Source organism: Anthonomus grandis, chromosome 3 (genome assembly GCF_022605725.1).
Source record: "Anthonomus grandis grandis chromosome 3, icAntGran1.3, whole genome shotgun sequence".
In the NCBI taxonomy this organism is placed as follows: domain Eukaryota; kingdom Metazoa; phylum Arthropoda; class Insecta; order Coleoptera; family Curculionidae; genus Anthonomus; species Anthonomus grandis.
The window spans coordinates 5,218,352-5,244,931 of NC_065548.1; the positions used below are offsets into that span (position 1 = coordinate 5,218,352).

At 27.5% G+C, this 26,580-nt stretch overlaps 1 protein-coding gene across 4 annotated transcripts in view; it reads right to left on the bottom strand.

The window, feature by feature from the left end:
- LOC126734437 (transcription factor collier) overlaps positions 1 to 26,580 on the bottom strand; it is a 154,552-nt gene that overhangs the window by 114,824 nt on the left and 13,148 nt on the right. For all 4 annotated transcript variants that reach the window (XM_050438077.1, XM_050438078.1, XM_050438076.1 and 1 more), the window contains exons 4-5: positions 20,426 to 20,489; positions 6,041 to 6,096 (exon numbers count right to left, since the gene is read on the bottom strand). In XM_050438077.1, the coding sequence (XP_050294034.1) occupies positions 6,041 to 6,096; positions 20,426 to 20,489 (120 nt within the window). The remainder of the gene's footprint in view (positions 1 to 6,040; positions 6,097 to 20,425; positions 20,490 to 26,580) is intronic.

Here is a 26,580-nt window from a genome sequence, read left to right on the forward strand (position 1 = left end):
TTATTTATGTACCTTCTGATTAAATTTTATTAGGATCACACCCTTTAAATTTAAAAAAAGTAATTTTTTTTCTTTTATTACCTTTTGAAAAAAAATTATCAAAGTCAAATAAACGTTAAATGAAAATTAAAGAATAGTTTATAAACTTTGACAGCGGAGAACAAAAAAAATTTTAAATATTTAATTTTAATTATTTTTATATAATTTACCTTCATAACGGTAGTAGATTTTAGCCACCGAAACGTTGACTAAAGTTAGCTCTTTTTATTAAATAAATAAGTTTTTTGTTTTTTTATTAATATCTAGGAGGTTCAATTCTTAAACTCGGAGTTCGATATATAAAACGTCAGCTTCTGGGTATATAAAAAGCTCTATTATATTTTAAGTAAATTATTGTATTTAAGCTTTAAAGACCGGATTAAATATAATGAAAGGGTTCGTTATAGATTGTTAAGTTTTTTTAAATACGTCTATTTTCTTCTCCTTTTCAATAATTGTTCCTATGAAATTTTTATTAAAATAGTGACGTAATATCCAATAAAATCAGTGCATAATTATAGTTTATTCGACAAACATTGTTTGCAAATATGTCACTTTCTTGATCTGCATGATTTTTGTTGTAAATCACCAAAAATACGTACTTAAAATAACAAAAAATGATAACTATATTTCGATCCAATTACCGAAATACAGTTAATCCCTACTACGGAAAAAAAGCCATTTGGACTCCCTATGTAAGTGGTATAGGCCCTAGAAATATGACGGACTCGATTATCGCGTCACGTGCCATGACACGTGACCGACAAAGGAAGGAAACTGTAGCGCCCACCGTTTCCTTATCGTAAAACGATTGGATCCGATCGGCAAACACTGTTTTGTATGGGAAGTGATTTACATGATCATTAGCCCGACGTAGATCCTGAAATATGGTCAGTGGGAAGGGCGTATTGAGGGATCCGAGATATCGAGAGGAATATTATCATAACGACGTTGCATTTAATTTTTTTTTAATAAGTTAGGTGCTCTTTAAAAATACAAGGAATATGATTTACCTATGGGCTTTTAGACGTCTAGGGCAGGCTGGATACTGCTAAGTATTGTCTATACAATATAAAACATACTGTGAACAAAACCATAAAAACAACCATGCTTTCTTGATCAAAGTCAAATGTTTCATTGAATATGTAGTAAGTATTATTTATAAAAGTTTGTGCTTAAAAAAATAACAGGTTAGATCAAACGAGTCAATTTTTAAAGGATATAAGAAATGTCGTGTCCAAAAAGATTTCTAAATGAAACTTTGTTGTAAAGGTACTAGGAATTTCTAAAGTTTGTAATACATACAAAGAAAATGTGTGTTTTTCTATAAATAAGTATATACCCACAAATAAACGAAAAAAAATCTCAGAAGTTGCCCTCATTGGCCACTTGTTACTGATTTTTTTTTGCTGTTACTACACAAAAGCTTAATTATTAATTATAAAGCGAATGATAAATGGCAATTGAATATTTAGCCTGATATCTTTCATTACAAACACAAAATATTAGACGGTAATGTTTTGTGTTTGTTCGGGATGTAGTTTCACAATTTGGGAGAAAGTCATAGTTATTAGGTTCATAGAGTTTAAGATATTTTAATCTAAATTTTATTTTATTAATTAGTATTTATATTAATTTTATTTACTAATTTTTTTTTTAATTTTTAATAATATTTAATATATTTTATTTATTGATCACTCATGTAAAATTTGGCGACTTTTTTTTGGCGAGTTTTCTGAATTTATTTTTGCAGTTTTGATTTAAAGCGTTTTTCTCCAATTACACTTTGAATATCATTAAGCGGTAAATTTTTTGTTGGATATATACCATCAATACAATATAATATATAATCAATACTAATGTACAATCGATTTATATACATCGATCGACGTTTTGATTTCTATGAGATCATACTTAAGACTATACATCGTAGGACATCTACATTAATAATGATAATAATTGTAAATTCATATAATAGAAAGTATAAAAATGTATGAGATGGTCCAGAGTTTTCAATTTTTTACCATCTAACTTAGGAGATAAATTGAGAAATAGAAAAAATATTTTGGGTAGTTAAACTACCATTGTTATAAAAATCAAGAACGTTAATTACTTTTTAAACCTCTTTTTACTCATTACTGGAGCATACTTAAAGAAATTCACACGAATTGTTTTATATTCACTTAATAAATTGTTATAGTTTTCCTTTCAGGCAGTTGAAGCATTATCCATGAAGAACTCATCTATGCAGCTCAAATTTTATTCATACTTTATTTCATAACTGAGAGCTCCTTTTGTCTTTTGTTTAATAAATTGTTGCAGTTATTTTATATAAGTAATTAAAGCGTTGTCATGCTCCACTGCATTAAATTTTAAAAAATCTTCTAGGCAGTTGAAGATCAAGTGTACATCAATGTGTATAATGCAATGCAGATTGTATGCATAACTTAAATGCATATGACTTTCATTTTCTTTTTTTTTTGATAGAGTATCTGATATTAGAAAAATATATTCCATTTAGTTGAACCATCAATATAAAAGTTAATCAACTTCTCTTTTTATTAATTAGGATAGTATACTTAAAGAAATGCAGATACTAAACGCACATAACTCTATTTTTTTATTTTTTTAAATTAAATCAATCAAGCACTTAAAATATTATCTATCCAATTGCATTTATCAGTTATTACGTATATCGCCATAAAATGACAAAAATGCCAGATAAATAATAGAATTAATTGCAAAGAAAATTTGATTGTATTTTATTTTTAGAAATGTTCATTAGTAAATTTTGTATATATGATTGTCTTATGTCGAATAATTTGGTTTCCTTAAATAATAAATCAGTTGAAACCAATTTCTTTTTTTCAAATATTATAAGCCATTTTTGTATGATGTTTAGTGGTTTAATATGAGAATCTCTAACTCTTTCCCAGCTAGTTATTCCGTAAGTAAGTTATGATTATATTAACGAATAGTAGATTATCATCAATTAATTTAATATCCAAATAAGTCTTTAGGTAATTAAATTTCTATACCAGACCTCTGGACATTTGAATTACGTATTTAATGTAAATAATTCATTTAAGATTTTGATCTACAATAATTCCTAAATATTTAATGGTTTGTGTTTCCGGAATTGAGATTTTTTGATTAACAAATAATGGTCCCATTCCAGGAAGCTTATCATTATAAAATGTAAAACTAATATATTTTGTTTTTTTATATTAAGTGAATTAAGCAAAAACCGTACATTAAGTGAAAATATATATAAAATTTTTTTAAGCTGTGTATTTTAAATCTTGCCACGTCTTTGCCGTATACAAAATTGCAGTGTCATTACAATAACTTACAATCTCCTTACTGGAATTTATTTTGAAAAGACTATTAACGTATATTATAAAAAATAGAAAGAATAAGTAGTAAAGTTGTGTATTATCCGCATATAAATGCAAAATTCAAGACAAAGATAAAACTTAGATAATAATATGTATATTGTAAAAAGAAGAGTGCCAAAAATGCTTACTTCAGACACATCTGTATTTAATTTGTCTAATGTATGATAATTTAGTTTTAACAATAACTTGCTGCCTACTTTATTGAAATATGAATAATTTAACAGCACGATTTGAGAATCCACTAAAATGTAAAACTAATCGCGATATTGCATGGTTTAAAGGATCAAAAGCCTGTAAGTATCCTAGTAAAATGAGAACACTTAGCTTACTTTTATCCTATAAAATCATCATAGTAACATAAGCCGTAGCCCAACTATGGCCCTTTTGTAAAACTTGAGTGATTTGCATGTAAGAGATTGCATTCATCATTTATATAATCATACTGGTAATGTCGGTAAAATATATATTATAAAACTAATAGATCTTAAATCGGTAACTTCTAGAGAAGTCTTCATTTTAGTTTTTAGGTGCACAAAACATGTTTCCATATTTCTGGAAAACAAGAATAATTTAAACAGATGGTATGATATGTAGACAACAAAATTTATGTTATTTGATATTATAGACTGTTTAATTTGAATTATATCGAGTTTTTTATTTTATAATTTACATTTTTGTTTCGATTAGGTATAGAAATTTAGAAAAATTATTTTGGAATAAAAACAGCATTTACCGTAGAAACAATTGTTTTATCAATAGTGCTTAGGTTTGTCAAATAAGTTTTTTCCGTCCATATAAGAAAATTAGTGTAATTTCGTGGTTGTTTATAGTAATGGTAATGTTCATTGTTCTTAGATATTTTAAAGTTTCTGTAGTTTAATTTGCCATCTATCCCATTAATATCGTAAGCATCCAAGAGAAACTTTTTAAATCATGATTAAAATAGGTCCAATTAATAAAAATGTGAGAAAAGTATAGATTTTTTTATCAGGAATAGTTTTCTTAAAAAGTAAATGTTTTTCAGGCAATTATTTTTTGCAAAAAAAACATTTTTTATTAGCCCTACCCTTACCCCCCCCCACCCACCCCACACAACTTACCAGTAAGAAATTGTTTTCAAAAATCATGGTTTTTCAAAATAATACGAGTGAATAACAGCTGGTTTCGTCATTAACATCTAATCTAATAATAGATGGATTATTTTAAATTTGATGTAATTATATATATTTATATTAATAAATATTTAATACAAAAACTTTGCTGTAAGATTGGATGTTATGGATGAAAAAGGGTGATTTTTCAAAAGAATTTCTTACTCTGCAAATGTATGGGGTGAGTGGGAGGATAAGGGTTGTGTTGAGGAAAAACAATGTTCCTGCAAAACATATATATTCAGTATTTAATTTATTAACAGTATATTTAAATTTATTATATTTTCTTATATAAATATTTAGTATAAAAACAGCGTTATTAGATTAGATAATATGGACGAAAAACAATGACTTTTCAAAAAAAAATTATCAATATTTGAGGTGTAGTAGTCGAGTTTAAAAACTAATTATGAAAATCTCGTATCAATTTTTTTAAATGCCGAAATTTTCTCTCTTTTGTGAACAGAATCGTATATAATATATATTATACAGTTTAATAAATATACCTTGACCATACACGGTTAATAAATATACCAAAATGAGCAATATGATCTGTTTCTTGGACCATTATTTAATACTATTATTGTCATTTAATTGTGTAATAAAATAAAAATGTTCTTCCAGACACTTTTCTTTTTCATGTCAAATTTTAAGATCTTTTATAAGATAATGTGAACTTTTACTAAGAGTTGTTAGTAAGTCTTTTTTATTATTTCCCAAGTACTAATTCCCAATAATATAAAATTTGTTACTTTAATTTATTCTTTATTCTTGATTCTGATTTTCTACGTTTTTCTTAATTATGCTTTACATTAAAAATATATAAGTCCTCGTTAGTTATTTTGTTGGTATCTTGTTTTTCTTACGGTAGGCTGTTTAATGTTGTTTAGTGAGAAAATCGTAAATAATTCTGCCTAAATTTTGCACTATTTACTACTAAACACACACTTTTAAAAGAGCTAATTTACTGTGACCATGTGGACCATGAACTCCAGGAATTATAGAAAAATTATAAACAATACAACGAAAATATTAATAATGAAAAACCTTAATTACCATATGTCTGAAAATACCATTATTTATATAACCTAAACATTCTCATAATACTCCAGAAATCTTTAAGGAACATAAAGGGATATACATATACAGGGTACCCCGACAATTTAACAAAATGGGTATTTATTATCAAAACTTCTCACCGGATTACGTCAAAAAAGTGTTAGACAGTAAACTCGTTAAATTCACATTAAAAAGTAAAATTTCATATCGGGGTTTAAAAGTTACGAGGGAGGCAATGCTAATCTAAACTATCCCCCGGGAAATATTCCCTTGCCCGAGTACGTATTACTTCGCAGCCCGGATTGACGGATACACCGTTTTACAATTTATGAAAGCGACTTTTTTGGTTTTTTTTTTGTTTATATAGAAATTATTAATTTTTTTGGTTCTTACCTGTTTTGTAACGGAATCGATCAGCCTTACGTAGATGTCTTGTTCCTGTCGCACTCCTGCAATAGAAAAATATTTATTTAACCATATAAGCGAAAATCATAAAGACTATTTTCATCTCTTGGAGGTAATGTTTAAACTGGTCTTATAAAAGTTATGCTATAGGGTCGTAAAAGCTAGAGCGGATCATATAAAATGTACCCGTTCCAGACAGTTTTGGAAAGCTTCTATGAGAAGTAGCTTTATAGGCTTGAAGTTCTTTCAAAATAAAGAACTGCCTTATTTAGTTGTTTTATTAAATTACATCATTTAAGGGTACTCATAAGTTATTTGATAAAATTTTTTAGCTAAATAGCGCAAGTTCTGTGGTAATTCAGTCTAGATTTGTAAAAATTCAGGAATTATTTGATTAATTCATTAACCAATATTTTGGGTCAATTTGAATATTTTCATCGTAGGTTTTTGGAAGTGCTAAGATGTTTATATGTGTGATTGATGTGCTATATATTTAATAATTATATGGCATTCATGGAGAATTAGGTTATATTTTGAGTTACAATTTTTCGGTTGAAATTCTCTTTATAATGAATTATTTTATTCATTTGGTATTTTTGTCATTTTATAGACAATGTTTCAACTGCTTACCTGATATAACATATTAACAAAAAATAAAAAAATTGAATTATGTGCATTTAATATCTGCATTTCTTTAAGTAAGCTTTTCTAATTAATAAAAGGAGAGTTCGTTAACTACTTAATTTTTATGATGATAATTGATTCAATTGAATGAAATATTTTTTTGTTATTCCATATAGTTAAGTACGACAATTTTTTAATCAACTGGAATATTTTATCAAAAACAGGAGTCATATGCATTTAAGTTATCCATATAATCTGCATTTCATTAGGTACGCTTACGTTTTTAGCAAAAAAGGCGTTAATCAACTATTTTTTTTTCTTTTACTGCAATTGAGAATAACAATGCTTTAATTCCCTAAATTAAATAACTGTAACGATTTAATGATAAAAAAAAACAAAGGAAGTCTGATATTATTTTAAAAAATATAAATAAAATTTAACTGCATGGCTAAATATTGTTTTTATTTTAGGTAATTGATTACGATATTCATATCCTAAGTTAGATGGTTAAAAATTAAAAAGAGTCTAAGAGTCTAATATTCTTATGAATCTATCATATTCAAACACTTTTTTTGTTCTTTGACATTTCAAGAACAAATTTTGACAAGTTTTTTTCTTAGGGGTTAATTGGAATAAATTTCAAATTATTCCAAATATTTTAAATAAATTTCTTCCTGAAATTTGAACCATTTCTTGAAAGCAACTCAGGCCATATTTTGTATTTTCCAGATTATTTAAGTTTATTCTCAATTATTTCTCGCTTTAATTTTATTCAAGTAATCTTCAATTGCATCCAAACTTGATATTATTTTAAGCTTTCTTCATATTATTTTAGGCAGTTTTTTTCGGTTGGTTAAAATAATTTTTTATCCTTGGACTTTTTAAGTAATTTCTTAGCTATTTCAGGTACCTGTAGTAATTTTCCATTTTATTCTAAACTTTTTAAAGTAATTTTGCAAATTTCTACTCTTAGCCATTTTTCTTGTTAAGATTTAACAACTGGCTCAATAATGCCAAAAACAAAAGCAGCAAAATAAAAACAAAAAAACTTGAGAAAGAAGAGGATGAGAAGTACATTAATATTTTTTACTTTTTAGCAAAAATAGGCATCCTACTACTTAATGTTCAAGTGCCTAAAAGATTTTTTTTATTGCAGGCAGTTGAGCACAACAACCCTTAAGCTGCTTAGTAAATAATTGTATTACTTTATATTAGGGACAAATTAAAAAGTAGGAGACATATCCATTTACGTTATGCATAAAATCTTTCTTTAATCATGTCTGAATATGATAAAGGCGTTCGTCTAAATTAGTGGCTGTTGATTGAAAGAAACCAGGCTGATTAGAAAAAATAAGTTATATGTTTGATTTGTTAAAACAGGTTGCAATTACTTTAGAATAGTTGATCAAAATGAAGAGTGGGAAATAGTTATTCACCATATTTCTATCTCCTGACTTAAAGACAGGGCAAGTTTAGGAAAATTGTTTGTGTATAGTGACAAATTGAAAAGAATACACAGAGGTTCAATGAAAGGAGAAGCGCAAATTTTAAACTTATGTACGTTAGACGATTGGATTTTTTTACAGTAAATGGTGTTTTTGCTGACTTAATCAAGTTATTATAATCATCAGGAGTGTAGGTATATCCTGTCATGCTTTCCAAAAACTCGTTTAAATACTACCAACATCTCGATCAAGCCAAGAAAGAATGTCTAGGTTCACAAAATTAGTGATAAATCCTTTTGGGACGTCTAGTTTCTTATAGTACAAGCAGAAATCGGACTATATGGTTAAGGTTCTGTTTGTAATAACAGGTCTCTGTAATATCAGATCTCTGTAACATCATTGTCAATATAATCACTTAGCAAAGAAGACATCTCTAGGGGCCCTTGTTTGTCTCATACGGCTACTGCTAGTCGCCTTGCAATGTCATTTGGATCTTGCACTCTATATTTTACATTTTCTTTTAAGTCTCGGTATTTTTTCAAAAAATGGTCTTAACTAATTTTTACATTTAAATTTACATCTAGATAGAGGTATTTGCCCCTTAAGCCTTTTGTACCTCTGTCTTGTGACAAGTAACGTATTTGGGGGCTGAATTCGAAAGTGTGAGTGAGCATCTAAGCTTATAAAAGTGTGTTTACATACAAAAAAACGGACCGATTTGTTTACGATTAAATACAAAAAAAAAGTTGCGATATCTCTTTTCTGTCTTCTTTTCCATTAATCCCTGAAGGAAGGCGTCTTGTTTATTTGTAGATGCAATTTTTACATTATTATCCTGCATTCATCATCACTTATTACATTACATACTTACATATACACATTTTATAAATACTATATATGTCTAGCAATTTTTCTGTGGCTTACTTTTCATCACTTTTCATTTCTAGATTTTTTTCTTTTGCGACCAATATTGCCATGAGCATCTTCAGGGCACCTCTTATCAGAAGACATTTTGATAAATGATGCAATACACCTTTTCTAAGCAAAATACTAATAATTTAGCAGACACGATTTAGGGAAAGAAAATGTCGATGCATATTATATGAGTTTTCTCACACCGTTCGATCAAACTTTTTCATGATCTGTTTTTAGACTCAGTTGATAGGAACCCAAATTTAAAGGCGATTGGCTATCTTACCTAAAAATGACACCTTTTGGACTTATACGGTTTTTCATCTCACCGATCCAATTAAAAATGTAGATTTTGCCATTTCAGGTAATAAGATTACTAACCAGCAACATCCCTAGACCGTCAAGTAGAATGGTATTTCAGTTTTGCGATAATACAAATGCTGGTAAGTTAAATATGTATATGTGTTATTAACACTAAATAAATTGTACAACTAAGCTATTCCCAAAAAACTATGCCGTGAATAAAGAGTAACGATGCAATCAGGGAGAAGAGGAAAGAGTGTACTTTAGCTATTAATTTTTTTATTATTTTTTTGACAAATTATAAATAATTTTTTTCTCTATTTCAAGGTGTCTTTAGCCAATACGACTTTGGAACCAAAGGCAACCTGAAATGCTACGGCCAAAAACGACCTCCAAAGTACCACTTGAACAACACGATGACCCCGATCGCATTTTTTGTTGGACCAGGAGTGTACGGATCCATCATTTTTCACCCGTTTATTGTTTGAATTCTTTTTTATTTTTAGAATGTCTGCGAGGCGGTGAAACAAATAGGAAATCCCGTTTTAGTTTACTACATCCCTTTCGATCAGTACAGCCCTATACGGACTTTATTTTGGGACACAACAGTTTGGAATTGGTGTATAAACCCACCTATGAACTGATACGTGATATTGATGCCGGGAATTTTACTAAGGATGTTAAATGTTAGCTTTTTTTAATGTGGTTTTAATAAAGCATATTTAGTCAATTCTAAGGGTTTTATTTAATCTTGTGTTGACCAGAAAATTAATACAAGCTTGAATCGTTATTGACGTCAATAATTTCGAATAGCATCAACAACTTATATGGTAAAGTACTGTTGGAAAACATCTATATACAGAGTGTCTTATTTATCAGATAGGTCCTTATAGACGTAAAATGGATCAAAAAGAAGAATTGTTAATCCAGGTTATTGAAGATCTAGAAGTAATCGTAATGCTGAAAGAGCTGTGATAAGTAAATTATCAGTACTAAGGATTTTTTATCGCAAACATCTTTATTCATATCATTTCACGCCTATGAAAACTCTGTTCGATGCAGATCTCTTATTTATAAATAATATTGTATTTACGGATGAAGTGGCTTTTAGTCGACACGGATTTATTAATTTTAGAAACACGTATTCATCGGATTTTGTAAATCCGTACCCCATTACTGACAGATCCTTTTAGCACGAATTTGTAATTAATTAAAATGTCGAACGATTTTTTTTTTGAGGAGTTACCTACAAATCTAAACGAAGAATTATATTAACTAGATACGACGAAAAGTCCATCTTAACCAAATTAACCCGTTAGATTTTTAGACGTTAAAGAATAAAGGTAATGTTTCATTAAGAAAAAATTAAAAAATGGTAGTCATATACATTTAAATTATGCATATTACTTGAAAAAAGAACTGTTTAAAACAAGTTATTAAGAAAAAACTTACAATTTATTGAAGAAAAATTAAAAAGAGAGTCGTATATATTGAAGATCTGCGTTTCTTTAAGTATGCTCTGGTATTTAATAAAAAGAGGATTGATATGAATGATAATTCAACTACCTGGAATATTTATTTTTCAACAGCCTAAAAGAATAACTGTAATGTTTCATTAAGAAAAAATTAAAAAATGGTAGTCATATACATTAAAGTTATGCATAAAATCTTTCTTTAATTATGTCTGAATATGATAAAGGCGCTCGTCGACTAATTGATACTCAATTGAAAACTCAACATTTTATTTTTATTTTAGGCAGTTAATCACAACAATGTTTATTACTTAAAAAAATAACTGTTTAAAAGAATTTATTAAAGAAAAATTAAAAAGAGAGTCGTATACATTCAAGATCTGCGTTTCTTTAATTAGTATGCTCTGGTATTTAATAAAAAGAGGATTGATATGAATGATAATTCAACTGCCTGGAATATTTATTTTCCAACAGCCTGAAAGAATAACTGTAATGTTTCATTAAGAAAAAATTAAAAAATTGTAGTCATATACATTAAAGTTATGCATAAAATCTTTCTTTAATTATGTCTGAATATGATAAAGGCGCTCGTCGACTAATTGATACTCAATTGAAAACTCAACATTTTATATTTACTTTAGGCAATTAATCACAACAATGTTTATTACTTAAAAAAATAACTATTTGAAAGAATTTATTAAAGAAAAATTACAATTTATTAAAGAAAAATTAAAAAGAGGGTCTTATACATTGAAGATCTGCGTTTCTTTAATTAGTATGCTCTGGTAGTTAATAAAAACAGGATTGATATGAATGATAATTCAACTGCCTGGAATATTTATTTTCCAACAGCCTAAAAGAATAACTGTAATGTTTCATTAAGGAAAAATTAAAAAATGGTAGTCATATACAATAAAGTTATGCATAAAATCTTTCTTTAATTATGTCTGAATATGATAAAGGCGCTCGTCGACTAATTGATACTCAATTGAAAACTCAACATTTTATTTTTATTTTAGGCAGTTAATCACAACAATGTTTATTACTTGAAAAAATAACTGTTTAAAAGAATTTATTAAGAAAAAATTGCAATTTACTAAAGAGAAATTAAAAAGAGAGTCGTATACATTGAAGATCTGCATTTCTTTAAGTATGCTGTAGTAGTTAATAAAAAGAGGGTTGATATGAATGATAATTCAACTGCCTGGAATATTTATTTCCCAACAGCCTGAAAAAATAACTGTAAGGTTTCATTAAGGAAAAATTAAAAAATGGTAGTCATATACATTAAAGTTATGCATAAAATCTTTCTTTAATTATGTCTGAATATGATAAAGGCGCTCGTCGACTAATTGATACTCAACGGAAAACTCAACATTTTATTTTTATTTTAGGCAGTTAATCACAATAATGTTTATTACTTCAAAAAATAACTGTTTAAAAGAATTTATTAAGAAAAAAATACAATTTATTAAAGAAAAATTAAAAAGAGGGTCTTATACATTGAAGATCTGCGTTTCTTTAATTAGTATGCTCTGGTACTTAATAAAAAGAGGATTGATATGAATGATAATTCAACTGCCTGGAATATTTATTTTCCAACAGCCTAAGAGAATAACTGTAATGTTTCATTAAGAAAAAATTAAAAAATGGTAGTCATATACATTTAAGTTATGCATAAAACCTGCATTTTTTTAATTTTAATATTTGCCTTTTTAGCAGAATAAGGCATTCGTCAACAAGTTGACGCTCAACTGCCTGGAAGAAGTTTCTTATTTATTGATTTAGTTGCCTTGACTAATAATTTATTACTACTCTAAAATTACTTCAAATGCCTAGAAAACGTACAAAATAGTTACTCAGTTCCTAGAACAAAACCTAAAATAAACTCCAATTTTAAATTTTCTAACTCTAAAAGCCTATGAATATATATTTATTATTACAATTTTAAATTCTATGGTCAATTCTAAGTGTTTAAATAAGGCTACTATATGTTTATCTTAAACAAATTAATAAATAAATAGCTCTCTACAATTCACAAATTTACTAACATTTACTGCTGGGTACCCCATTGAAAAATCAGTTAAAATCCGCCGTGATTTTTTTTTTCACATTAAGTCCGTATTCGGTGCGGACCCATAGCGAACCATTAACAGGTCTCTGCCCACTAAAATTCCGCCGCGATTGACTCGCTTGCGAAATCCAATTAAGCCCGAAAGTGACCGGGTAAATTCCCATTTGGGATTCAAGGGGCGTCTGATTTAACTTCTTGTGCGTTTCCTTATACGCCACCGCGACTCTAAGTGTAAATAAGGCCTCGTTTTTTGTTTTTTTTTCTTTCTTTTTTTTTGTTTTTGTTGGTTTTGGGGCCGCCGCGGCTTTTACAACGCAACCAGTTGATATGGTATTGACGAGCTCGTTTGCCGACAGTCACTAACTGTTTGAATTGTAAATTGTCAGCGGTTTTAATGCATCGTGATCGCCGATGTTTGAATGGTACTTGAGGAATATTCAGGGAATGTCTCTGGGATGTTTGGTGTTTACTTCCAGAAAGTGGGACGCCATATTTTACCAAAAAAAATTTATTTACAATTCAAAACTTTGATTTTCAATTAAACTTATATTAATAAAATTATATTTTTATTCTTCCAAGCATATCAAATAATTTTATGTCAGGACTTATAAATATATAAAAAAATTTAACTTTATTTTTATTTTTGTACCAGGAATTGGGAGTATTTTGTTCATGTTTAAAGTAAATAATTTTTTCTTGCAATTTCTAGTACTATAGCAGCTAATAATTTGCAACAGTTCTTCTTCCAGGCAGTTGAAGCATTATGTCAATGAATAAATTTAAAACACCTAAGAAAGTCTAAGCATATAAAAAGTATATCAACGAAACAAAAAGGCTGCTTCAAATACTAGAAAGAACGTTAAAATAGCTTTAAAATTAATAACCAGTACATAGTACCGTAAGCTTTGTACATAACTTAAATGCATCCAACTCATATTTTTTTAAGTTTGCTAATAAAAAAAAATCAGGTAGTTCAAATTTTATTCACAACTTAAATGCATACTTCTTTCATTTTTATATTCCTCCTTAATAAATTGTTAAGGTTATTTTTTATAGCAGGTGAAGCATTATCGGGATCAACTGTCTTGAACAAAAAGTAAACTTGAGGCAAATAAGGCGTTACTCTAGATAATTATTAAAAATGCAACGAACAGAATTGTGATTTCTTTTCACTAAGTGTTTAAAAGTTTAGAGTAAAATTTAACTTTTTTTACCTCTGTATGATAAGTCATTTGGAAGTGTTTGTAAAATACGCGATTATAAGAATGGAATTCTGAATTTAGTACTCTATTATAATAACTGTATTAGAAAAAATATAAAGTTTTTTCAGATTCTTAAAAATTGATTAGTTGTAATAATAAATAACCCAATATACAGGAAGAGAAATCAAGATGATCCGGGCAACTATATATCTTTGGTCCGGTTAATTTTGCGGGCAAGTGTAGTTATCCGCCTGGAATAGAATGATAATTTTGTCCGATAAATAAAAGATTGTAGTGTTCAACTGCCTGCAATAAAAAAAAATATTCCAGGCAGTTGAACATCAACAATAATGCAGAGTATATATACGAATTATGCCGAGGATACTCATTATTTTAATTTTTGTTAATGAGTTCTTTAGTTATAGCTTTATCAGGGATTAAAGGCAAAATTCTTTTAAGCAGCTCAATATTTTAAACGTCGTGTAGTCGACGAATATTTCCTTTTTTTTTACCAAGCCAATCCTAATTAAAGAAATGCGGATTTCGTGCATAATTGAAATGCATACTATTCTTTTTTTTATGTACTAATAAATTGTTTTATTACAAGCATTATCAAAATCAACTGCCTGGAATAAAAACTATTTTTTTTCGACAAACCGCTTCTTGTTAATTGTCAGTTAAATCGTTAAATTGAACTACTTTTCCAGGCAGTCGAAACATTGTACTCAATTATATGGATAAAAAAAATATTTCCAAGTAGTTCATGTTTTATTCACAACTTAAGTGCATAAGATTCTAATTTTTTGTTATAATTGATTTGAATTATTGAGATCGTTGTGCTGAACTACTTGGAATAAAAACATTTTTCAAAACTGTATAATCTGTGTATTTATATTTAATAGCTTTTTGTGTATTTTGAATTGAAGTTATTTTTTTTGTTTGCCAGCAGTCACTTACTATTGCAAATAAATTCTGAATTATAAAAAATTGAAATTTGTTTTTGATTTTATTTTAGGAATTAGAAGTTGATTTCTATATTTTCTAGATGATTTAAGTAAATATAATTTTTTTCTGCGATTTCTTGTTCCATACCAGATGAAGTTTAAAAAGTTGATGAATTCCTTTTTTTCAAGAACGAAAACTTAATTAAAGTTACGTTTTTTTGGCCCAATTATGCTAATTTTTCAATTTATTCCAGGCATTTGACGTAACTTCTTAAGTCTTCCAGGCATCTTAAATCATTTCTTATTAAAGCCTTAAGGGTATTTTTGAGGCATTTGCAATGAGCCTTTAGATCATTAAAAAAAAATCGCTTATTTTCGGCATATCACTTATATTTGTAAAGCATTTCAAATAAATTAATATTTAATTTTAGTTCGTTTAAGTCACTCTTGACCCCAACTATATGAGAAATAACAAAAATTAAAGAAACTTCATCAGAAATTGGTCCAAAAAAAAAACGCGAAAAATATATGGAAAACCTCTTTAATTGCCTGGAAACATTAAAATATTATTCCAGAAATTTGAAAAAATTTAAAACAGGTGAAAATTGACCCGAATAAAATTAGAAATAATCGATTTAATGTTCTTTTAGATTATCATTTTTTTTGGATTTTCTTGAATTTACAAATTTTTAAATACTTAAAAAAGCCTTTAATTAATAAATTACGATTTTATGCATAACTTAAATGTGTACGACTCTTGTTTTTTTATTATTACTTAACAAATTGTTACAGTTATTTTATTAGATATTTGAGTTCTTATCAAATAAAATAAAGGATCTTTTAGGCACTTCAACATCAAGTAGTCCCAAAAATCCATCTTTTTGTCACGAACTTCTTAAGTCTTCCAGGCATCTTAAATCATTTCTTATTAAAGCCTTAAGGGTATTTTTGAGGCATTTGCAATGAGTGTTGTATAATAAATATTCAAGGCGTTTAACGTCGTCTATTATGATTTCTTTGCAGTTAAAGTAATTTTCTTAAGCCTATCGGGCATTGGAAGGAATTTCTCATGCCTTTAGATCAATAAAAAAAATCGCTTATTTTCGGCATATCACTTATATTTGTAAAGCATTTCAGACAAATTAATATTTAATTTTAGTTCGTTTAAGTCACTCTTGACCCCAACTATATGAGAAATAACAAAAATTAAAGAAACTTCATCAGAAATTGGTCCAAAAAAAACGCGAAAAACATATGGAAAACCTCTTTAATTGCCTAGAAATATGGCTCTACTTAATTAGAAAAATTAAAAAATTGTTCCAGGAATTTGAAGTACTTAAAAAATCACTTTAATTGCCTGGAAAAACTCTTTCAGTGTCTGGAAAAATGACACCAATTATCTGGAAAAATTAAAAAATTATTCCAGGAATTTGAAAAAATTTGAAAAAGGTAAACATTGACTTGAATAAAATTACAAATAGTCGATTAAGCCTTTAATTAATAATTTAATTAATAAATTACGATTTTATGCATAACTTAAATGTGTACGACTCTTGTTTTTGTATTATTACTTAACAAAGTGTTACAGGGATTTTATTAGACATTTGAGGTATTATCAAATAAAATAAAGGATCTTTTAGGCACTTCAACATCAAGTAGTCCCAAAAATTCATCTTTTTCTTAAACAGACGAACTTAATATACAAGGTGTTTAAATATCGGCAAAACATAGTAAAACTACGTATTTTCCGAATAATTTAAAAACGGAAAATCCTCTAGCTTTTTTGAAAAACAAAATCAATTTAGGTATGAGCTGTCAAAGTTGTTAAATTGTTATCGACTTGACAAGCACACGGAACTTGGCTTGTTTTTTCAACTCAGTACCACCTAAACTATGAAAAATATTGGTACACCCTATACATACCCCAATAACCTCGATTACTTCCCTTGCATATTTATCAGATTTTTCAAAATTTTAAGCATTTATTGAACTACAATTTTATTACAGACTTCTCCTGCCTATCCTCGTCATATATCAACCCTCTTTCCTCACCCTTTCTCTTTCTTATCCTTACTACTCCAGAATTTCGTGACATCATTGACCAAAAGAATACTCAAATTTTCTCTAAACGCCTAAATCATATATTAAGGCATTATGATTTATTCCTTGCATTATTATCCTCTTTTAAACCCTTTTTTTCCATTTACACTTTCATCATACAATTTTGATTTTTGAAAAAAACGCTTCAGGACTTTTCGTCTTTAAATGAGCTGTAGAATACCTTGGTATACTCCGTCGATTTGTATATAAACCCTGTATATAAATGTAAATTTTATGCATAATTTAAAAGGCGTACAGATTTTAGTTTTTTTTTTATTTTTTCATAATAAATTGTTACAGTCATTTTATAGGCATGGAATACAAAAATCTTAAAGAGAGTTAAATAATAATTAGTCGATACATGCCTGTTTTTGTTAAAAACGCAAACGATATTAAAAAAAAAAGCAGAGCTCAATGCATAACTTAAATGCCTATGAAAGTCATTTTCTTTAGTTAATTGTTAGCTAGGTAACTAAAGCCTTATTGTGATTAATATATTTTTTTATGTGTATGTGTTTTTATATTTTTTGTTCTTATTTGTATTATATATTGTATTTTTTGGTTATTTTCTGGTATGTATTTTCACTACCTTTGTCTATAAAATTTGTAAAAATTTGTTTTACAGTAAAGTAACTTAATATTAGTAGTATTAAAATATTGTTATACTTAACTGCAAATGCAAACATTATTCTAAGCAGTTAAACATTAATTAGTCTACTATTTTTTTGGTAAGGACGCAAACATGATTAAACAAATGCAAAATTAAATTTTTTTGAAGGTAAGTAAAATATTGAATTCTTCTAACCTAATAAGCAAATTTCTTTTAAGGAGTTAAATAATTTAATTTAGTATTTGTTGTACAAATATTTATAGGATGTAAATATGTGTATTGGTATTTTATGTTTTTTTGTGTACTTTATATTGCATTTCTTGTTTTTAGCTTTATCTATAAAATTCCCAAACAGTTTTTTTTAAAAAGAGCAATTTTAGTATTATTATTAAAATATTGTTGTGATCAACGAATAAAAAAATTCTTTCAGGCAATTAAACAACTTTAATAAAAGCCTTTTTCGCTATAAACGCAAACGTAATTAAAGACATGCATAGTTTGAGCATAACTTAAATACCTTTAATTTCATTTTTTTTAACCTCCTTAACTAATTCTTATAATTAATCTTCCAGGCACTTAAAGCCTTATCATACTCAACTGCCTGGAACAAAAACAAAATTTTCAAAGCACTTTTATCATCATTATTATAATAGTCGCAGAATTCCTCCTTTCCTTTAATAACGCAAACCTAATTACAAAACGCATTTTATGCATAACTTAACTGCATATGACTCCTGTTTTTTTATTTATTAATAAATCGAGACCATTACTTGTCCAGACAATTGAAGTACGGTCGTGATCAACTGCCTGAAATAAAAAATAATTTCTTCCAGGTATTTACAGAAAAAATACTTTTTTTGCAAGAAAGCAAACACGAATTATGAAACGCAAATTAAATTGTTTGGTGGTAAGTTAGATACAAAATTTTTCACCAATTTCTTTATAACTTCTATATGCTATGGAAAAAAAACAAGAAACAAAAATACCTTTGATAATAACAACCATCCAGGGGTAAAACATAGAAGGAAATTAAGCAAAAGCGTCAGTTTAACATTCACCGAACGTTTGCTACGTACTGGTTACGTACTTCCTTATACGTCGGCGTACAAATAGCGACGACAAAGTGTAAAAGGCGTTTTTCTGGCTCGACTCGGCGTAACGGCGAGCCGTCAATAGAAATAATTGACAATTGATAAACCATTCAGTTTAAAATAATTAATTAATTGCCGAGTCGAGAGCGACCGACCGACCGGTTCGACTATATGTGAGCTGGATTTCATTACCGAGACGTTACGTAAACGAATATAAAACTCTAACAGGTGCGGATTCGATATTTTATAAAATTGTGCAGCTGAAAGACGATTAATTTCTTAACCAAAACAGTCCCGATGCCAAATTAATCCGTAAGACAGGACCAGGTCGTTGCGGTATCTGGAAATAATTTGCGGTGCGGAATTCCTCAGATAAGCGGTCCAGAAGACGGACTTGACTGCAGAACTCCTCGGACAGCTACTGAGAGTTTAAACACCCCCTTAGGGTGAATTATGGCTTTTGTGGTTAAGGAACGGGGCTGTTTAAGTTTTTTTTTTTTTAATAAATGTAAGTCCTGTTCTGTGTTTTTTATCGAGTAAGTCAGAAAAGGAAGTTGGGGCTTAAAGCGGCGAACCGCACGCGTTTTCCAGGTTTGTCTCTGTCTATTTTAGGCGTAAAATATGGCATAGATTTTATCTGTAATAAGAATTTCTTACTTATTGGAAAATAGTAAGAAACATATATCATCGTCTCATTTTTTTAATAGGGCCTAGATTATCTCGAAATAGTCTATTTCTTTTGTAATGTGTCTAATTATATCCGAAAAACATTATTTTATTTTCATCCTCTTTTAATTTTCAGATTGAAATAAGGATATATAAATGAGAATTCGATTTTACAAATGAAAAAACACAAAAATTTCAAAAACATTTCAAAATATTAAGCTTTTTACTAACAAAACAGAAATTTTAAATCTCATTAATGATTATTTTTTTAATACAGGTCAAGAAATGGCAAACAAAATAAATCCTCAACTATTATTTATTTCTAAAATCAGTCAATGAAACTGAAGTAATTTTACATATAACATCTTTAAAAAAGAACTGTTTTCTTATCCTTAATCCTTCACCCATATCACTAACGCTGATTTCTAAACCTGGAATTATACCCAATCAGTATATTCTATTCATAGGTCAGGCTCTAAGTCACTAATAGACATTTATAGACCAATAGGTTTACTGAAAAATATTGAGAAAATTGTCGAAGGAATAACTTGTAAGTTACTTGGAAAAAATAAAATACTCTCTAATTAACAATATAGATTCGGGAAAAAAGTGCCTTGTGGTTTTCCTTGATATATCCAAAGCATTTGACACTGCCTCCCCTAGTACGTTATTTAAAATCTTAGAAAACTATGTTGTTAGAGGCGATTTAATAGAGTTATTTATAATAGTTATAGTTAGTCATAATAGATTTTAATAAACGAAAGTGAAAAATGACCAATATGAGGTGTCAAGGTCTATGTGAACCTTTTTTCAGCTTGGAAACGGAGGGTGATAATATATCTTTTGCAGATGACACTACTTTGGTTTTTACTAACTTGCTATCTGAATATATATATATATAATGTATAATAAAAAAATCATATGACTTACCGTTTGCAAAAAGGAGCTGAAGCCTGTACTGTATACCATTATTAGTTTTTTGACCGTCTGCCTCCTGTAAATAAAAAAAAATATATATATTACAGAAACACTAAGAACCCTATTATTATTGTGATTTTTTATTATAAAATTCCCAATCCGCCCACGTCGCATAAACTATCCCGTAGTCAACCCCCGAAAAATCGTATAACTCACAAAATCATCCCTTAGAAAAGCCGGGAAAACGACGGAGGTTCGGCGAACAAACGGGAATTAACAACAAAGAGTGAATAAATTCAGGAGACCGTTTATCAGCCCGCGGGCTAAATACCCCCCCAGTATCGATAACACCGTAACGCGGGTTTTACCGTTGAGATTTATTAAGACACATCGTAGTTTTCCCGTAATAGGTGGCGTTACCGTTCTATGAACTGCAATAATTGAGCGAATAAGTTTTATAGATATAGAGTCCCGAATACAGGGAAAGATTATGCATGTACCACCCTGTAAATCAAATAAATTTAAAATAGTTTAATTAGCATTTAAATATAGGTATAGCTTCACCCCTCATACTTATTTTGAAGGTATCTATAACTTTTCTGAGAGTCAGGTACCTTATATATTTTAGGCAATCCTCTATATAAGCAACATAAATTAAAAGGTTTACTTTGAAAGAAATTTGAGTATTCTAGATCTGTATTCTCTATTACTGAAATATAGTGGGATCAGACTTAAGAAATGTAATAATTTTTTTTTTAAACTTAGCTATTAGTAATCCATTATCTATATTATTAACGGCATTACTAAAGTTCAGAAGGGTTTATCACCCTGGTTAATTTTTTAATGTAATTTTTGGCTCTGATATCATTATTAGATACCCAGAAAACTTGTGGTAGTGTTAAATGATGTTTGGAAACCTGATTGACAGCCTAAGATAATTTTCAGGTGATATAAAAAATATGACGTTCTAAAATTATTAAGACCTCTGGTAAATTACTGATAGATTTAATAACTCTAATTTCTTGATAAGGTGGCACTTTGGGTCCGTTAGCTTTCCTACATTCTTTGGGAAACTATTTTGTAAAATACAATAATTATTAATATAAGTCAATATAGAACAACTAATAATATTTACATGGTTTCAGGTTTTAATACATACTTCATCAATTCCTGCCGCATTATTCCATAATTTTTATATTATGTAGAGCTCTCTCTTAATTTAGTAATTTATTGGTAAGTTCTTTAAAAATTTTTTTAGTAATAAGGTAGAAATTGCTGATGTTAATTTTTTAAATGCCAAAAAAATATGAATATTTTCATTAATTAAGTAATCAGACACGAAGCTGCTTTGTTATGCCAATTAATTACAAAAATCATATTTTCCATTAAATATTCATATGCCTGGCGATTCTATTCGATAATGGAATATTTAGATGATAATTGGAAGAAGGGTTTATGTTACGTATCCTTTGACGTCCCTAGAAGTATTTCCTATAAAGTTTAATCTTAAACGATCTTTAAGCATAAATTTGTTACAATGACTATCGTATCCATTAAAGTTATGCCAACTAATAAGAAAGACTATAATATTTACGTGTATCATCAAATTTCTATTAATAAAAAAGGCTATTTTAGGTGTCTTTCTAGATCACTAAATTTAATAGCTCTAACTTATGTTGGTTTACAATTTTATTAGGAAACATTAACCAAAATACCCGGATATATATATTAAAATTATGCCAATAATTAACCAAAATTAGCAATTTCATGAATGTGAACTTCAGTAAATTTGAGTAGAAAAAAATTATTTTTTAACACTGAAAATTCAAATTATATTATAAAATTTTATATTATATTTCTCAACGTTTGAAATTTCAAAAAAACAAGTGCTCGAACTATGAACTGGAGTTAGCTTAGTAGGAAGTACTTAAAATATAATTGCAGGTAGTTAAAGAATAAATTTACCGGACTCAGATTGTACAAGTCTTTTGTTTGATGCCATAATGGCAGAAGAACAATACAATAACGGTTAAAAATTATTATTTTTAACCGATTTTCTTAAGCATTAAAATATTTAAGTATATTATTAAATTGGAAGAAGATTTTTTTGTGAGAATTACCCTCTCTGACCCTAGACCTAATGCACCTAAATTATGGATAATTTAACCATCTAGTGGCAAAAAATTAATTAAATGACTATCGTATCCATTAAAGTTATGCCAATTATAAACTAAAATTAATATTATTAAGAGATTTTTTAAAAATAAAATATATTCCTAGTTCGTTGAAGTTTTATTAATAAATTAAAAAAAAAGGTTGTTTTAGGCGACTTAATATATCATATAAAATTTGACAATATAACCGCTGTATCTATTTTAATGAATGAAGAACGTATTCCTTTCCTTTTTTTAATTAATCCCTATTTTTTTCTACATTTAAAGCAATTTCTAGCCCAATAATTGCGCAACATACTTATAACAGATCTTCTAATTTTAAGTGAACTGAACAAAAATCGTTATGACTTAGAGATAAGAGGGAGAAAAAATAATTCAATATATAAAAAAGCAAAAGTCGAGATACATATAAATAATTTAAAAACGATCAGTAAAAGGAAAAAAATAAACAAGAGCAATGACAAGAAGTTTTATATCTAATTTTGTGGGCTTTTTGCTTTGTCATTTCTGTTCTTTAGTGCCTTTATCTTAATTTTCTTATTTTTTTTTATTTTTTCATTTTTATTTAATACAAAAATGAAATGGTTTTAATACCCATTTTGCTCATTAATTGTAAAGACAGCAGATTTTGCAGTTTTTTTAAATTATTTAATTTCTATTAAAAAACATTTTCATAGTTGTTTTATCATTAAATTTAACCACTTTTTACCATTGTTTTATTTCCTTTTCTATTTTACTTAATATTATATTCCTAATTTATTTCCGTATATATTTTTTATATTTATTCATGTTTCTCAAAAATATGCCACTTAAAAATGATGAAGAAAAAAAGGAATTATAGAAAAATAATAAATAGTATAACTGCATTTGTTGATAAGAATTTTAAAAAACAATATAAAAATGAGCCAAACAACAAATTATGAAGCCATAATTAACGTATTTATTTAATTTAAATAATGATCTATTAAATAAAAGATTTAGGAGCTGTTATCTCTCTTTTTTGCCTTAAAATTAATACCGAATTTCTTCTTATTTTCCTATAATTAGGTTCTTATTTTGTGTGTTAAGTTATGCTAAGAATGAGATATTATTTAAAATATTTAAACCATTGTTTAGTTAATAGGAATAAGAATGAAGAAAAAAAACCTATAATAAACCAAAATTTATTTCTTCATTTCTTAATTATAATTTATTCTAAAAGAATAATTAAAAAAGTATGAATAATTAGCTTTTTGGGTAATCGCTTTATTCAAAGTACAAAATCTACGAAACTAGTAAGAGTATCTTCAATAAAAAATGAGCAAAATATTCTCTAAAGTTGTGTTAAATGCTGTTTTTAGCTTAAAATAGTCCAAGCTAATTTTAGAAAGAAGGACTTTTTAGGCAGTGAGTCTCGATGACCTAAAACGCCCAATATTCTTTAAAAATGTTATGTAAAATGTTCGTTTTATGTAGTTTAAAGTAGTTCAATCAATAATTTTGAAAACACTGGACTCTTTACCCAGTGTAGTCCAAGGGAGACATTTGACCATGAAGGTGACAACTTCGTTCAAAGCTTTGTATGTAAAAGAATAAACAATCAAATAAAAAAAATATTTTTTATTAAAAATTATCCGATTTTGATCGACTTGCTAATTTTTTCTTCTCTTCAATTTTTTTAATATAGTTTTCTTTTCCCAAAGATTTTTGTTTTTAAGCTCTAACCCCAATTATTGAAAATAGTATATTTTTAATTTTCTTTCTGCATTAGTAAATCAGTACTGATAGTACTGTTTATTTGGAAAGAATATTTGTCTAAAATATCAATTTTTGTCCCTTACTATTGGTGTAAGCAAAACAACTTAAAGGTTAATTCTTCCATATACCTGTTTCACCTGTTTGTCTCTTTTCTATCATTAGGTATTTGTTGTTTTGCCTATTTTTTTTTAATTTGTGCTTAATAATTTATTCGATATTTCATCTTATATATCAACATTGATTTTACTTTTTTATATTCGCATAATTAAAACTTCAATTCTTCTATTTTTCCTATAACTGTAAACACCTTTCAAAATGTCTCACTAAATCTAAACCCCAAAACTCAACTTAATATACCCATAAATTACCGTAACTTATTTAACTTTTATTTTACCTACACTTTTAAAATAACACCGTGTACCTAAACCTAAATTCGTACCGTTTCTCCACCCCATATACATTAAAACCTTCGAGGGTTGATTAAAATACGACGGGAGGGGAGCCTCTTATCGCGATCCATCATCAACTCTCCATGTTCTCCATTATCTAAACACGATGGCAAACTCGAAAATTAATCTAAAAAAACTCCGTTTACCTAAACGCGATACTTTATTACTAGGTAATGTCGTTTTAGGTGGGTATAATAAATGGAAACGATCATCGATTTGTAATGTAGACGTTGCTTTTTTATAATATATTGTATATTAAAAGAGCTTTCCGAAAAGAAAATTGCCTGGAATTAGTTTGATTTTTGTTAATAATTAGCATAACTTTAATGGATACGAAATTCGTATCTAAATACGTATTTGAACCTGAGAAGTTAGTTTCTTAGCTACTTTGACTTTCTGGAATAATATTTAGGAGAATTTAAGTATATATATTTATTTTTTGGAATTAACCATCTTATTCTAGGAACCTTATTCCACACATTAAAAAATCTATATTCATTAAATTATGGTTTATTACTGCTTTGGTCCCTCTTTTAATTTTTACTAAAATTAGGTTAAATAAGTATTATAAGATAAACAGGCTGATTTTAAATTATAAATATGATAAATATTGCCCAATTCTTTGTATTACTTAAACACACAAATTAATTAATCAAATTACAAGAGAATAAAAAAATAAAGAACTAACTTAAAGACAAAAATCTATGTTCGGTTTTTATATTACTTAATAACTTTGTTTTTTACCTAATTAGGCTATTTTTTATTTAGTAGATCAATGTTTAATTAATACGTTAATTGTTGCACTTTCTTAGCTTTTTTTATAGTTTTTCTGTTTTGTTTTTCTATTTTTTGTTTCCAATCAATATGGTTAAATTATATATATTTTTCATATTTTTATATTTCCTCCCTCTTAAGGGCTTCAGACGACACGTTTTTCACTTATATAAACCAGAAATGTATATAAAATTAAAATATATTCAGAACTAAACATAAAAATTATTGAAAGGCAGAAAAAGCTAACTAAGCAAAAAAATCAAGGTTCAAAATTGTAAGCTATAAAGATTAATTATGCAAAAAAATAAATGAAATAATTTAACAAAAACTTCAGAATCTGTTGTTTTGTCACTTGGTGGACAAAATGTGTATTAACATAATTTTGTTTTCAATATTATAATAGACCTAATTTTCTTCTGCATATTTTATTTTTTGTATTTTAATTATTGCTGTTTTTTACTCAATAGACAAATAATTAAAAAATATTTTCAAAAAAAAAGGGTTAAAAATAAACGAGGAACGCAGTTTTTCCAATCTTCAGTATTCTAACATAATGTAAAAAAATAAATTTATTTACACAAAATCAAATAAGAACACAATAGAGCATAAAATACTAAAAAAAAATTTCTAATTTTCAGGTTTTATAATTTGTTTTTTGTTTTCACTTTTTATCTCTGTCATTTTTTTGCTTTTATTTCTCATTTTTTTTTAAATGATTTTCAGTAACACGTTTCCTACTTCTTTGAATAAAAAATATGAATATAAAAATGAAACAAATAAGCAAAAAATTTAAAGTCAAAGGTTAAAAATTACAAAGTTTTTTGTTTTTTTATTTTATGGAAAAATTTGTGGTAAGTCCCTGGTTTACTTAAAATAAACTTAGTTTTTCTTTTGCATTTATTTTTTTAATTATTGCTTATTTGCATTTAATAAATTAAAAACATGTAAGAAGATATTCACAAAAAATGAAAAACAATAAAAAATCCCACTTTTCGAATTTTAAGTATTTTGACTTCACCCAAAAATAGGCCAA